Source organism: Guyanagaster necrorhizus (genome assembly GCF_019112545.1).
Source record: "Guyanagaster necrorhizus MCA 3950 unplaced genomic scaffold BT62scaffold_5, whole genome shotgun sequence".
Lineage (NCBI taxonomy): Eukaryota > Fungi > Basidiomycota > Agaricomycetes > Agaricales > Physalacriaceae > Guyanagaster > Guyanagaster necrorhizus.
This window is the reverse complement of record NW_025064884.1, coordinates 1-14400: the sequence shown is the minus strand read 5'-3', so window position 1 is coordinate 14400 and position 14400 is coordinate 1. Positions and strand designations below refer to the sequence as shown.

At 42.2% G+C, this 14400-nt stretch overlaps 1 protein-coding gene across 1 annotated transcript; it reads left to right on the top strand.

The window, feature by feature from the left end:
- Positions 1-9078: 9078 nt before the first annotated feature.
- BT62DRAFT_917185 (uncharacterized protein) lies at positions 9079-9960 on the top strand (the record flags this gene model as incomplete). The annotated part of the gene is made up of 2 exons (XM_043184030.1): positions 9079-9309; positions 9673-9960. 2 exons carry the CDS (start codon positions 9079-9081, stop codon positions 9958-9960), a joined length of 519 nt encoding a protein of 172 aa, XP_043042987.1.
- Positions 9961-14400: the final 4440 nt, after the last annotated feature.

Here is a 14400-nt window from a genome sequence, read left to right as displayed (position 1 = left end):
TAACATGGGATTTTTCATTCTGCTAGATCATGAACATAGGTGATACTTTCATACCTGGTAGAAGTGTAAACCCATCTAGTAGAGATGGTAACTAATGATCAGCTGCAACTTTGTAATCATGAAATGCTTGTATTTCATTGATATCTCAAGGATCAGTGGCATAATTCTCAGTCTTGTCATAGAGAGAGTCTTCCCATTTGCTAAGGTCAAGAGGTCAGAATCCATTCTGAAGACCATGGATGACTAAGGAGATAAAGGATTCATTTGAATAAAACTGAAGAATATTCTCCAAGTGATTGACATTGAATGATGTGTTGACTACAATAAAATCCTTTAAAGCATGTAGTGTAGACTGCAAGAATGGATCATTAAGTAGATATGAAGGAGGAGAGAGTAGAGAATCAGCCAACTCAGTAGATTGAGCAGCAGGAGATGTAGATATAGATGATGTAGAAGTATTTAACCAGATATAGCCATGCCTAAAACATAGGCCAATATTCTGGTTCTTGCATTTGTGCTTTTGAGGCCTTAAAGACCTAGGTCCTGCTGCTGCTGCTGCTACTACCTTCACCATTACCTCTTCTAAATCTAAGTCTCCTTTTTGATTGGAGGAGGTTGGCACATTTGACAGTATCTCTAGCTCAGTATCCTGATCCACATTCACTACAGATACTATATCTATAGCAATTAGTATATAGATCTTAGCAGAAATTCAGGTTTCAATTTTCACATGAAACTGTTGACCTTTTTGCAGCAGAGAGTGAAGCAGATAAAAGTTGTTTTGTGTCTGAAGAAGTCAAAGAAAAGTGAAAGACCTAGATAAGAATGAGAATTTGTAGTTCACTCCAGACATCCATATGAAAAGGAGACTTAGCATATCACAGCCAAACATCTTCATCAATATGAATGGCAACTGTGGAGTCATAAGGTGCAGCCCAAAAAACTTCAACCACATATTTCTGGTAAACTTTGAGTTTAGCCTCACAGTGCAGATAAAGAACCTGAACACCTCTAGCCCAGGCATTATACACTCTGCATCAGTCAGATTCTGACCTGAAAGACTTCTTGACAGATAAAATATCCTTTTTGATAATAGTATATCTCACTATAAGCTCTTTTATCTCCCTATTGTGATCATATTCTCAGTCTATTAAAGTAAAAAGTTTTGAAAAGTCAATATACTGATTCTGAATGATGAGTCACCAGAATAGCTGAGCAATAGATTCAGACAGAAACTGGGCTTAAAAAACCATAATGAGATTGTCAAATGACTTTTCAATCACATAAACTTGTCTGAGTCAGAATGACTCAGCAAGATGAGGATCTGAGATGCTGGTGGTGATAATAGATGCAAGATGAGATGCTTGAGTAAGAACTGTTAGAGAAATAGAAGCTGTCTTTGATGAGACAGTGTTACTGAGCCCTAGAATGCCAGCAAGAACTATAGTGATAAAGCTCTGAGGATCATTCATACTAAATATCTTGTTAGACTCAAGCATCATGTGAACAGATATACATAATAGACAGTCATCACCTCACACTTCAGGTGATCAGCTGAATCCACTGATGCATATTCTGATCAGTGTGTCACAAGGCCTGAAGACTGGCTCAAGGGTAGAATGAGATGAATAAACTTTAGCTCAAAGCTGAGGATTACCAGCAAGAGCAAGCCTCTTAAATACTGTACAAGTCCTGCTCTAAATATACTACTAATTGTATATTGTCAAGTCTTTTGTGCTCTTTGTCCTTGAGCATCACTACCATACATAAAAAGACAATTGTGCATCGTTGGGCAATGCTGCTGCATCAAAAGATAATGATGGACTCAGTTAGTTGTGATGACTAAGTCTTGTCCCATGGTTCTAAGTGCCTGTGTTAGTGCTCTGACTAAGCATAAATAGGAGTTAATTGAGGAAAAGAATGGAAAAATCATAACATTACCCTCTTCTTAAGACCATTATCTTGATGGCTTAATTTAGGGATAGTTCATACTTGTGTATGGTCTTATTGGCATTCATTTGCTTCTTGTTTACTCATTGGTTAGATTCTGGACCATATTCCTTCTAACTGATAAGATAATCAACCATTGTGATCATTCTGCTTCCTTTTGCCCTGACTTTGCATAGTTTGTGGTTTAATATCTGGTTGACTTTATAGTGTTCCTTATCATTGATCAGGTCTGAGGATAGAGGCAGAGGTCGTTCTTGATTAGGGAAGGCTGGCATGATATATGAGGTCAATAATATCTTGTTAAAGACATTGTGAATCTTCCAGGTTGGTGGCAGTTTGAGTTTGTAGATGCTGACCCTGATTTTGGCTACAATTGGGAATGGGCCAGTGTGCTTGTCAGCCAACTTGCATTTTTGTTATGAGAGGTGGAGGTTAGAGGTGTCAAGCTATATTTTGTCACTGACAGTATATGTATGTGCTGGCCAGTGACACTTGTTGTACTAGGCTTTCATCATTGAGGCTGCCTTTTCAAGTGCTGTTTTTATCTTGGTGTGGATCTTGGCCATGATAGTGACAAAGTCTGTGAATGTGGGGGTTGTGGTGCAGTGTCATTCGGTTTGCATGACATTTGGGTGTCTGCCATAGTTGATGAAAAACAGCATCTTCTTTGTGGCTGAGTAGATGTGGTTGTTGTGCTGGAAGGTGGTGAGGGCCAGCCATTTGACCCAGTCATCTTGTTGATAGTTAATAAAGAGGCAGAGATACTTTTTCACTTCTTGATTTGCTCATTCCATTTGTCTGTCAGTTTGGGAATGGTATGTGGTGAATGTGTTTTGCTTGATATTCAGAAGATGATAGAGATTATCCAGGAATTTTGAGATAAATTAAAATTCTCTGTCTGAGATCACTACTTGAGGCATACTATACTTGGCATAAATCTCATCATATAGGATTTTAGCTCATTCCTTGAAGGTTAATTCTGTTGAATAGGCAATTGGGATGATCACTTTTGAGAATTGATTGACTATGATGAGGATCACATCATAGCCATTGCAGTCTGAGAGTCCAGTAATCATGTCGATAGAAATGTGGATCCATGGTGTTGATAGAACCTCATTTGGGTGGAGTGGGGCTGCTCATGTCTGCATTGATGATTTATTCCACTGACAGACTTTGTATGCCTTGACATATGTGATGATGTCATTATCCATCTTAGACCACCAGTATTCCTGTAATACTAACTCCTTGGTTTTGGTGATGCTAGAATGGCTGGTGGTTGCATGATCATGACAAGTGGTGATGATTTTGCTGCATAGTCCTTGATTCTGGAGAATATAGATTCACTCATCATAGCAGATTAATCCCTCTTCCTTCGTCATTCCTCATTCATAATTGAGTGATGAGGCCACTCACTGATCCTATTTGTGGTTATTCTGAGTCACACTCTTGATATACTCATGGATTTCTTCTTTTGTTGGCATTATCATAGCTCTGAAATGTTTAGGCCATAATAATATCACTCCTTTATTATCAGCTCCCCTCTGATCATGATCTGCTTGTCAGCTAAGGAGGTCAGTCTTCTTGTTGGCCATTTCTGCTTTGTGATGGAGTGTGTATTGATATTGACTAAGCTCTATAATCTATCTGATCTGATAGTGGTTTAGTTTCTGAGATTGTCAGAAGTATTGAAGATTCTGATGATCTGTCCAAATCTCAAAAACTTCTGTGGCTCCAATCAAATAATGCTGCCATTCTTCAAGGGTGAGCATAATAGCCAGTAATTCCTTGTCATAGATCTCATAGTTTTGCTCAGTGATAGTGAGTGCCTTTGAGAGAAATGCAACCAGATGCCACTTCTTGTTTTATTCCTGAGAGAGCATAGCACCAATGGCTCTCTCACTAGAGTTGGCCTCCACTCAGAATTTTCCTTTCTGAGTGGGAATAGTGAGAATTATGTCCTTGGCTAGTCACTGTTTGAGGTCATCAAAGGCAGTTTGTTGAGAAGGCTCCCAGATCCAGAGAGCATTGCCAGTCAGCTGTGTTATTGGCTGAACTATCTTGCTGTAGTCTTGGATGAAATATTGGTAGAAGTTTGTGAATCCAAGGAATAACTGTAATTCTTTCTTCTTGACCAGCTCTGGCCACTCTGTTACCTCTGCTATCTTGATGGGGTCTATTCGAATACTTCCTTTGCTAATAATGACTCTGAGGTACTCAGTCTCAGGCATCTCAAATTTGCATTTCTCCACCTTGAGGAACAGTTTGTATTTTCTCATGAGAGCCAGTACTTGTCATACTAGCTTTCAATATTTCTCCTTTATCCTTAATATAATTAAGATATCATCAAGGTAAATGGTCACTTTTTTGGTGGTGATGAGTTCTTTGAAAATGTCATTCATCATCTACTGAAAGGTTGCAGGAGAGTTCATGAGTCTAAAGAATATAACAGTTAGTTTGAACAATCTCTGATTCATTTTGAATGCTGCTTTTCATTTGTCCCTCTCTTTGATGCAGACATTGTTATAGCCCCATCAAACATTAAGTTTAATGTAATACTTGGTGCCATAGAGTTTGTCCATTAACTCTGAGATCAGGAGAAGAGGATAACAATTCTTGATGGTCATTTCATTAAGCTTCTGATAGTCTTGGACCAGTCAGAGTTTGCCATCCTTCTTCTTAACAAAGAAGAATGGTGAGGCTATTAGAGATTTGGATGGTTGAATTTGCCCACTGGACAGATTCTCATCCAGGAACTTGTCAAGCTCTTGTTGTTCATTGTTACCAAGAGGATAAGTCTTACAATCCAGGTTGGCATTGGCATTCAGAATCAGCTTGATTATGTGATCCCATGGTTTCAGTTCTGGTAACTCGTCAAAACTCTCCTTCTTAAATAAGTCTTGGAAGTCTTAGATTCATTCAGGAACCATTTCTTTGAAGGTTTTTTTCTTCTTGCATTCATTGACCTTGGTGGTCAGGTTGTTGGCATAGTGGACTGCCTGAATGTGTATTTCTTATTGGAGGTCGATGGTGAGAATGGTTTTCCCATCCTCTATCTCCTCATCCTACTGATCTTCCAGATCCTCATCTAGTAATTCAAATGGGATCTTTCAACAGTGGCACTTCACAAACATGATCCTCTCAGTCTTCCAATTGATTAGCAGATTATAATATATTAGCCAGTCATGACCAAGAAAAACCTCCTTGGTCCCAAGGTCTGTTATGGCTAAGTCAATCTGTTTAGAATGATTCCTGATTGTGAGCTTGAGCTTGACAAATTTGGTAATCGAACCAGCCTGATTCTTAGTCCTGTCTGCATTATAAACTGGAATTGGTGTCACTGTGGCTTGGATTGGGAGTTTGTGCCTGTTAATGAAGGCTTGATTGATCAAACTTCTCATGTAGCCACTGTTGATCAGAGCTATCACTGCATGAGTCATCTGAGATATAAGGGTTTTGATCTGGGCCTTAGCAAATAAGTCTCATCCAAGTATCTTGGAATGCTGAATGAACTTTTATAACCCATGAAGTTCATTAAGCCACTCCAGAGCTTGACTTCATTCAGCTTCCCTTATTCCTTTGATCATTTCATCTACAACTTCTTCAACTCATATCTGGTGGACTCAATTTTTTAGTATGGCTTCTGCTGCTGCTTTATTCTTAGCATCTTTGATAGCCCTTCAGATCCATTCAGTGTCAAATGATTTGAGCCAGATAGTGAGGCTCACTGCCTCTGTTTGGCCTATAGATGCTTAAGTCTTTTTTAGTGATTCATTGGTGTGTGGAGTAGTAGTCTGGGGTATATTTGGATGCATAGTAGAGATAGACATAGGAGTAACTATAGAAGTACTATCAGTCTGACTAGTGGCTAAAAATTGCACACTATAAGGTCTCTTGGCCAGCTCAGTGGAATCACTCACTGGCTGGCTGCATCTTTTACTTCCTCCACTTTGGTTTCCATGTCAAGCTCTTCTTCTTCCTTTTGTAAACTAGTGATCTGTGCCCTGATGTCCTTCTGGATCCTCTTTTTCTTTGAGCAGTCCTTCACTATGTGGCCCTTTTGACCACAATTGAAGCACTTGCCTTCCTTCTTCATCCAGTCTATGTCCATGGGCTTTCCTGCCCCTGTATATATGGTTTCCATTCTAGTCTTCTATATGTTATAGGTGGCAGCCATAGAGGATTCTGATGATTTCCTGGCAGTTGTCTTCAATAATTTATTCAGAGTTGGTGGTGTCAACTTCTTCATGTAGTCTTGCAGCATTATGGATTCTGCTTTCTGCCTTTGTCGCTCTTTATACATCTTGATGATCTGCTTCTTCCATTCATCATAATCATTCAGCATTAGGGCTCAGATACCAATCATGGAGATCATCATGATATAAAAGAAGAGAACCCCTCGCTTGAGGGCTTTGACCATCCTTCCATTATTTGTGATGTCATTCCATATTCTGGCGAGCTTGGCCAACTGCTTCAGTTCATCAAAATCATCTGTGGCTGTCTTATCAGCCATCTTGTACTCCTTGATCTTCTGTTTATATACTTCTTGTATAGCAGGGTTGATAAACTTGTTGTAGAGCATCTGTTTAAAGACAGGCCATGAGAGATATCAGTAGTGCTCCTGAGTTGATGATCAGAAGCTCAGAGAAATGAGGATCCACTATGTCTTTGCTTTCTCCTTGAGGTATGAGATGGCAAAGACCACCTTGTTTATGTCTATACTCAGATATCCTATATAGACCTTGAAATACTGTTTGCAGTCTATAAAGAATCAGTCGATATCATCAGATGCTCTCTTGAAAGAGTGAGATTTTTATAAAAAGTCAGGACAACATTAAAGGATAGCTGCATCATGAGGTAAGGCACCTATTGGGTTAGGCCAATCAGAAAATGGGAGTCACTATCACTCCTGTGATGGTCTGAGGAAGGAGTAAAGTGAGTTGTCATTTATAATTGAGCTTCTCTGTGGTAGTTCTTTCTTTCGAACTATAACCCTATCTTGTATAGTGAATCTAAGCCATACTGCTTCTAGGTCATCCCTGATCAGTTCTTTCCTGGCACCACTTCCACTTGCTTGGTCAGGAGAGGATTGGATCTTTAGGATTCAACTTTCTTTGCTGGTCCAGGGGTTTTGATAGAAGGTCAGCACCTTCTTAGATTGCAGTCAGGTCTGTGAGAGCTGAGTTGCCATTGATCAGGATGATGGGGCAGAGTACAAAAAGGTACTTCAGATGGATGGAGCCATATATATGGCTCATTTCAGGGTGACAAGTGATGACCATAGCATTGGTTGAATGAGTTTCAGCAGTTGGTTGTTATGATTTTCCCTCTTTTTTCTTCTTTCACCTCTATTTATGCTTAGTCAAAGATGGTGAGAAAGGCTTAGTCATCACAATCAGCCTGTTCATCATCGATGACAACTGATGCCTAAAGACACACAATTGACCTTTTATATATGGTAATGATGTCCAAGGACAATGGGCACTATGGCACTGAAGGACACAATTAGTAGTATATTATTAGTACAACAGAAACTGTATTTAAGGCCATAGCTCTTGCTGGTAAATCCTCAGCTTCGAGCTAAAGTTTACAACTACCATTCTACCTTGAGTCTATTACAGACCTTGAGTCACTCCGAAGAAAGACCAATACTATGAACTCGGCAGATCCCTCGAAGTGTGAAGGGGCAGCTGTTTATCATGTGGTTTTGCTCATGTGACACCTGGGCCTAACAATTAGCTTGAAGCTGTATCTTCCCTTTCTTAAGCTCAATTGTGCTGAGAAACTGAATGCCTCCCACTACTTCTATCGACCCAAACTTCGATCATGAGTTCTTCGAACTCCTTTCTTCCATTGTCGGAACATTAATAGGATTGTTGGTGATCATTCAGCTGTGCCAGGGATGCCATTCAATCACTGCCTGGGCCCTCAGACATTACAATGAATTTCTATGTATTCGTGAAATTCTATGAAACATAACCCCAGACCTCTCTCTACATGACATCTCTGAATCCAGATGAACAACCTACCAGCCCCCAGAAGCCAGGCCTAGTGGCTTGCATCCAGAGAATGGTGAAGAAGAAGTGGGAGGATAGTACTCCCCCTGACCTGGAAACCAACACTCTGGCATCTCAGAAGGACACAGCATCCTTGTACTGAACACAGTCCTTCATGGTGAAGATCAGGATCTCCCGATAGACTTCTTTGAGCAGTCTCTCTCTCCTGATCCATCTACAGCCCCCTGAACCCATGGGATTGCCAATTATGTCTGGAACTCTCTCGATGCCACTCAGCTGGCTCAACAATCCTGATCCTCAACTCCTCGAAGTCAGCCTCACAGCCCTGCTCCCATCACTAGAGTCAGCCCTCAGATGGGAGGGAACCCCTAGAATGATGAAGAACATCGACGACGAGTATGGGAAGAAACCGTTCACTGGTACTTCCCCACCTGGGACCTTACCATCCCCTTCAACTACAGTGACACTATCCAACAAGAGAAATGTAGGCAGCATAACCCACAGCTAGTACATAGAGAATGTGAGAACTGCAGCGAAGAGGAGGAGCTTCAGAGTAGGACAGCCACCTAGTTCGATGAGCAAAACCGAAGTTGCCAGTGCGAAGTCGAAAGAGATCAACTCACCAGGGCCAACATTATCAATTAGTATGGACTTCAACCCGAGGTCCAGAGTGTCCTTGCTCCCATATGAGCAGATGGCTCTCTCTCGACCCCAGTCTTCTGAGAGCCTAGCTCCTCTAGGAACAGAACTTCAGGGTATCAAGCAGACAGCCTCCTAACTCCCGAATATCCCCCTTCTCAAAGAACACCCAGCGCAGACTCTATCATTGGGAGTGACGAGTCCATTCTCAGACATTACAGACTTTGAGTCCTCGGTAATGCCCACATCCCTGCCTGTGCCCTCTGAGGATTTCTCAGAAGTCAGGTCATTAGTCAGCTTATCAATGACAACTACAGATAGAACATCTGCCTCTATCATGAGTGAGTGGAGGCAGTGTGAGCTACTGGCAGAAACTGGTATGACTCTGATATTGGCACATGAACCTCTGCAGCCTACAACTATACACCAGGTCCTGCAACTACTGGGCTGAGCATACAGCCAGGGCAGCATAACAATGATACAGCCAAGAGAGGATGTGAGATCCTACGCCCTGTCTGCCGCTTCCCTCCTCAAGGAGGAAGGGAATGATGAGGCCACAGAGGAGGAGGAAACTGAAAGCAGTGATCCACCCTGCCCTAGAGGGATCATGAGACTAGGGATAGTAGAAACGACAGACAAAGAAGAACTGAAACAGGAGATAGTGAAGGCCAGAATGCAGGAGTACCAGGAGTACTATTACCGAGGGGTAAACTTCTTATGGCATGATGCTACCTGAGTAGTATCGCAGATAGGACAATTATATTTACATTCCAAGACTGACCAATGAACAGAAATTCTGAAGCACACAGCAACAGACTATGCTGTGACCTAATACAATCAAAGGCATCCTGAAGACCAGGTTCAGTGGCTGCTAGCATATCCTATATTGGCATGGATATGCCCCATGCTGAGAACACCACCAACACTACTAAAACGAGCTGTATACACTGCTCCCTCACTCCATAGCACCTTTTCATGCTCTGACATATCAGCTGAAACCACAGCAATGCAGTTAACCAGGAGCCGACCATGGCCACCAGACAAGCTGATCGGTTATCGGAACCTGTAGACTGGAAGGGGAGCTCACCTTCTCAGAGGACAGCCACTCTCTGATGAAGCCGAAACAAGTGGAACAGAGAAGGAACTGGTCCAAGATGACCCAGAAGCCATCCAGCTTGGGTTCACCATACAGAATGGGGTCATTGTCAAAAGAACCAAACAACCTTCTGAAAGCCCAGTCACAGACGATGGCTCTCTTCATTCATTCTCTGGACCACCCAACAAGTGGCACCACCCCCCTTTCGATGAGTATCCCAACCCAATGGAAGCCTTGCCTTACAATGCAGCCATTCTTTAATGTTGGCCTGACCTATTATGAAAGCCCCGACCTTTCAAGAGAGCCTCCGATGATATAGACCACTTCCTTGTTGTTAAGCCCAAGTCTTATGTGACTATCAACACATGATAAACAGTTCGGTACCTCGCACTTCGGGTATGTCTGACTGAGTTCACTGAGGTTAATAGCAGAAGTGAATCAAGGCTCAAGTAGTAAGAGCTCGAGAGTAGTTTGGTGAAAATAAACTTTAGTTCGAGACTGAGGTATTACAGCGAGAACTAAGCTACTTAAATACTGTTCTGTTATCGCGTTATAAATAACTGTTCACAAAAGATATTGTCTGCTGTAGAGCTGCTCCCCCTGCTGTTGCCAGGCTCTCCACAAAAGCTGTTGTCTTGCTGTTGTGCTGTGGTTGTTGCACTGTCGGCTGAAGATAAAAAGGATACTGTCTCTCCCTTCACAGCACACAGCGTTATGGTAAGAGAGTGACCGACTTGGGTGCTGAGCTAAGCATTCCCATGGTCCTAAGCGCTGGCCTAAGCACCCTGACTAAGTGAAGATAGAGGTCATTTCTGAGGAAAAGAAGGGAAAAGAAATAGGAAAATAGAAAAAATCGTAACATTACCCTCTCCTTAAGACCATCATCCCGATGGTTAAGTTAAGGGTATGACTCCCCCCCCATCATAGGAGGTGGGTGACCTGCTGGACCCATCCATCAGTCGAAGATTCATAAAAACATTGGCCCTTTGTTATTTTGTGTGCCTGTCACAGGATCTCGAACTGTGAGAGCATTGGGCTGTGCCTGTATCTGTTTTTGGACTGTGCATTTGGGTCTGTCATTATGTCGTGACTTTTGATATATCACAGGCTGCCTGTGGATCCATCATGTACTTGAGATATATTGCTTCTTGTTGTATGTCCCATAGTAATTTTGTTGTTTCGCAGTTCATAGTCATGAATTGCATTAGTGGCATTCATGTATTTCTCGTTGACTCACTGGTTTGACTCCAGTCCATACCCTTTCCAACTGACCAAATAGTCAATGGTTGTTTTCATGCCTCCATCTTGTCCTTTAATCTTTCGAGTTTTGTGATTTAGTACCTCATCGATTTTGTAGTGTTCTTCATCATCGATGAGTTCAGCTGGTGGTGGAGGTGGTTTTTCTTGGTTTGGGAAGGCCGGTGCGATGTATGGTGTTAACAATGTTTCATTAAAAACATTATGAATTTTCCAAGTTGCTGAGAGCTGCAACTTGTATGCTGATTTGCTGATTTTCGCGATCACTTTGAAGGGTCCAGTTTGTCTGTCTGCCAGTTTTTGTTTTGGCTGTGGGAGATGAAGATTTGTGGTATCCAACCAAACTTTGTCATTGGTTGAATACTCATGAGCTGGGCATTTGTGTTTGTCATACTGCTTTTTCATTGTTAAGGCAGCCTTGTCAAGGGCGGTCTTGGTCTCCTCATGGATCTTTGCCATCATTGATGCAAAGGTGGTTGAAGCCAGCATTGTTGTATGGACTCAACCAGTTTGTGCAACTGATGGGTTCCGTCCATAGTTCACAAAGAACGGTGTTTTACCCATTGCAGAGTGAATTCTGTTGTTGTGCTGGAATGCTGCAAGTGTGAGCCATTCCATCTAGTCATCTTGTCTGTAGCTGATGAAGAGCCATAAGTACTTTTCAATTTCTTGGTTTGCCCATTCTGTTTGGCCGTCTGTCTGTGGATGATATGCTATTGAGGTGTTTTGTTTGATGTTTAGGAGTCAGTACAAGTCGTCTAAGAATTTGGACATGAATTGTAGTCCCCTGTCTGAAATTACTACTTGAGGCATGCCATACTTGGCATACACCTCGTCTCATAGTATTTTTGCTCATCCTTTGAATGTCAATTCTGTGAAACAGGCGATTGGAATGATTGCTTTTGAGAAGCGATCAACTATGACGATAATTGCATCATAGCCATCACTTTTGGGGAGTCTGGTTATCATGTCTACCGAGATGTGGGTCCATGGTGATGAAGAGACCTCATTTTGGTGGAGTGGCGCTACCCTGGGTTGTGTTGAAGTCTTGCCTCGCTGGCAAACCTTGCAAGCTTTGACATATCGGGTGATATCATAGTCTATTTTAGGCCACCAGTATTCTCTTAAGACTAATTCCTTCATTTTTGCAATTTCAGGGTGTCCTGCAGTCATGTGATCATGACTCATGGTGATAATATCGCCCCGTAGTTTTTGATCTCATGGAATGTAGATCCGCTCATCATAACGGATCAGTCCTCCTTCTTTTGTTAGCCCATGCTCATGGTTGAGTAATAGGGCAATTCTTTGATCCCACTTGTGGGGATCCTGAGTAACGCTTTTGATGCATTCATAGATTTCTTCTTCCATGGGCATGATCATTGCCCGGAAGTGTTCTGATCATAATAATATGACTTCTTTGTTGTCTTCCCCTCCTTGGTTGTGATCCACCCTGCAGCTGAGAAAGTTGACCTTCTTGTTTGCCACTCCAGCTTTGTGGTGCAGCATATACTTGTATTCTGATAGTTCTATCACCCACCTAGCTTGTCTGTGATTAAGCTTTTGGGGCTGTTAGAAATACCAAAGGTTTTGGTGATCCATCCAGATCTCGAAAGTGTGATTGGCTCCAATGAGATAATGCTGCCATTCAGCAAGAGTGAGCATTATGGCTAGGAGTTCTTTATCATAGATTTCATAGTTGCACTCAGTTACTGTGAGTGCTTTTGACATAAAGGCGACGGGTCACTATTTGCCATCCTGTTCTTGTGAAAGTACAGCTCCAATTGTGCCTTCGCTGGAGTCGGCTTCCACTTGGAACCTTCTGTCCTGACTTGGTATGGCTAGAATAACGTCTTCGGCTAGTCGGCGTTTGAGGTCGTTAAATGCTTCCCATTGGGAAATTCCCCAAGTCCATGGGGAATTTCCGGTTAATTGTGTCATTGGTCAGACTATTTTGCTGTAATCCTGGATGAACCGGCAGTAGAAGCTGGTAAACCCTAAAAAGGATTGTAGTTCCTTTTTCTTGGTTGGTTCTGGCCATTTGGTTACTCCCGCTATCTTAATGAGGTCCATCCGAATGCTTCCTTTGCTGATGATGACTCCGAGGTATTCTGTTTCTAACACCTCAAATTTGCACTTTTCGGCTTTAAGAAAAAGTCGATGTTTCCTCATCAAGGATAATACTTGTCATACTATCCTTCGGTGTTCCTCCTTGGTTTTGGTCATAATGAGAATGTCATCCAAATAAATTATTACTTTTCCAGTGGCGATGAGATCTTTGAAGATGTTGTTCATCATCCATTGGAAAGTGGCCAGTGAATTGGTGAGTCCAAAGAACATCACTGTTGGTTCGAATAGACCATGATTGGTCCAGAAGGTGGTCTTCCATTCGTTGCCTTCTTTGATGCGTATGTTGTTATATCCCCATTGGACATCCAATTTGGTATAATATTTAGCACCTTGGAGTTTGTCTATTAACTCCATGATTAAAGGAAGTGGATAATGATTCTTGACTGTCATCTCATTTAACTTCCAATAATCTTGTACTGGTTGGAGCTTCCCATCCTTCTTTTTGACGAAGAAGAAAGGGGATGCCATTAGTGACTTTGATGGCTGGATCCTTCCACTGGATAAGTTTTCTTCTAAAAACTTATCCAGTTCTTGTTGTTCATTATTGCTAAGTGGATAGCACTTGCAATTTAGGTTGGCATTGGCATTAGGGATTAATTCAATGGTGTGGTCCCAAGGTTTCATGTCAGGTAGTTTGTCGAAACTTTCTTTTTCAAATAAATCCCAAAAATCACAGGCCCACATGGGTACCATCTCCTCGAATGTCTTCTCTTCTTTTTCCGCATTAGCCCTCGCTGCTAGGTCATTAGCATGGTGTGTTGCTTGAATGTTAATGGCCCTCTGAGGGTTGATCGCAAGGATCATTTCACTATCTTCCATTTCTTCGTCCCATCTGTCCTTGGAGTCACTGTCCAGTAATTTGAATGGGATTCCCTGGCATCGACATCGGGCAAAGGTGATACGCTTGGTCTTCCAATTGATTAACGAGTTATGTCTGATGAGCCAGTCATGTCCGAGGAATATTTTCTTAGTCCCCAGGTCAGTTACTGCCAAGTCAATTCATTCCGAATGATCACCGATAGTGAGCCTGAGCTCAACATATTCAGTAATCGATCCGGCTTGGTTCTTGGTTCCATCCATGTTATAAATGGGAATAGAGGCTGCTATTGCCCTAGTAGGCAATTTATGCTTGTTGACGAAAGCTCTGTTGATACTGCTTCCCATGCAGCCGCTGTCGATTAAGGCGGTGACTGCATGGGTTGATCGGGATGTCAATGTCTCGATCTGGGCCTTTGTTACGCGCATGCCGCCGGCCTCCGTGTCACCTCAACCAACCACGAATCCAATCACACTACCCACCGGACTCCGACCGCTTCC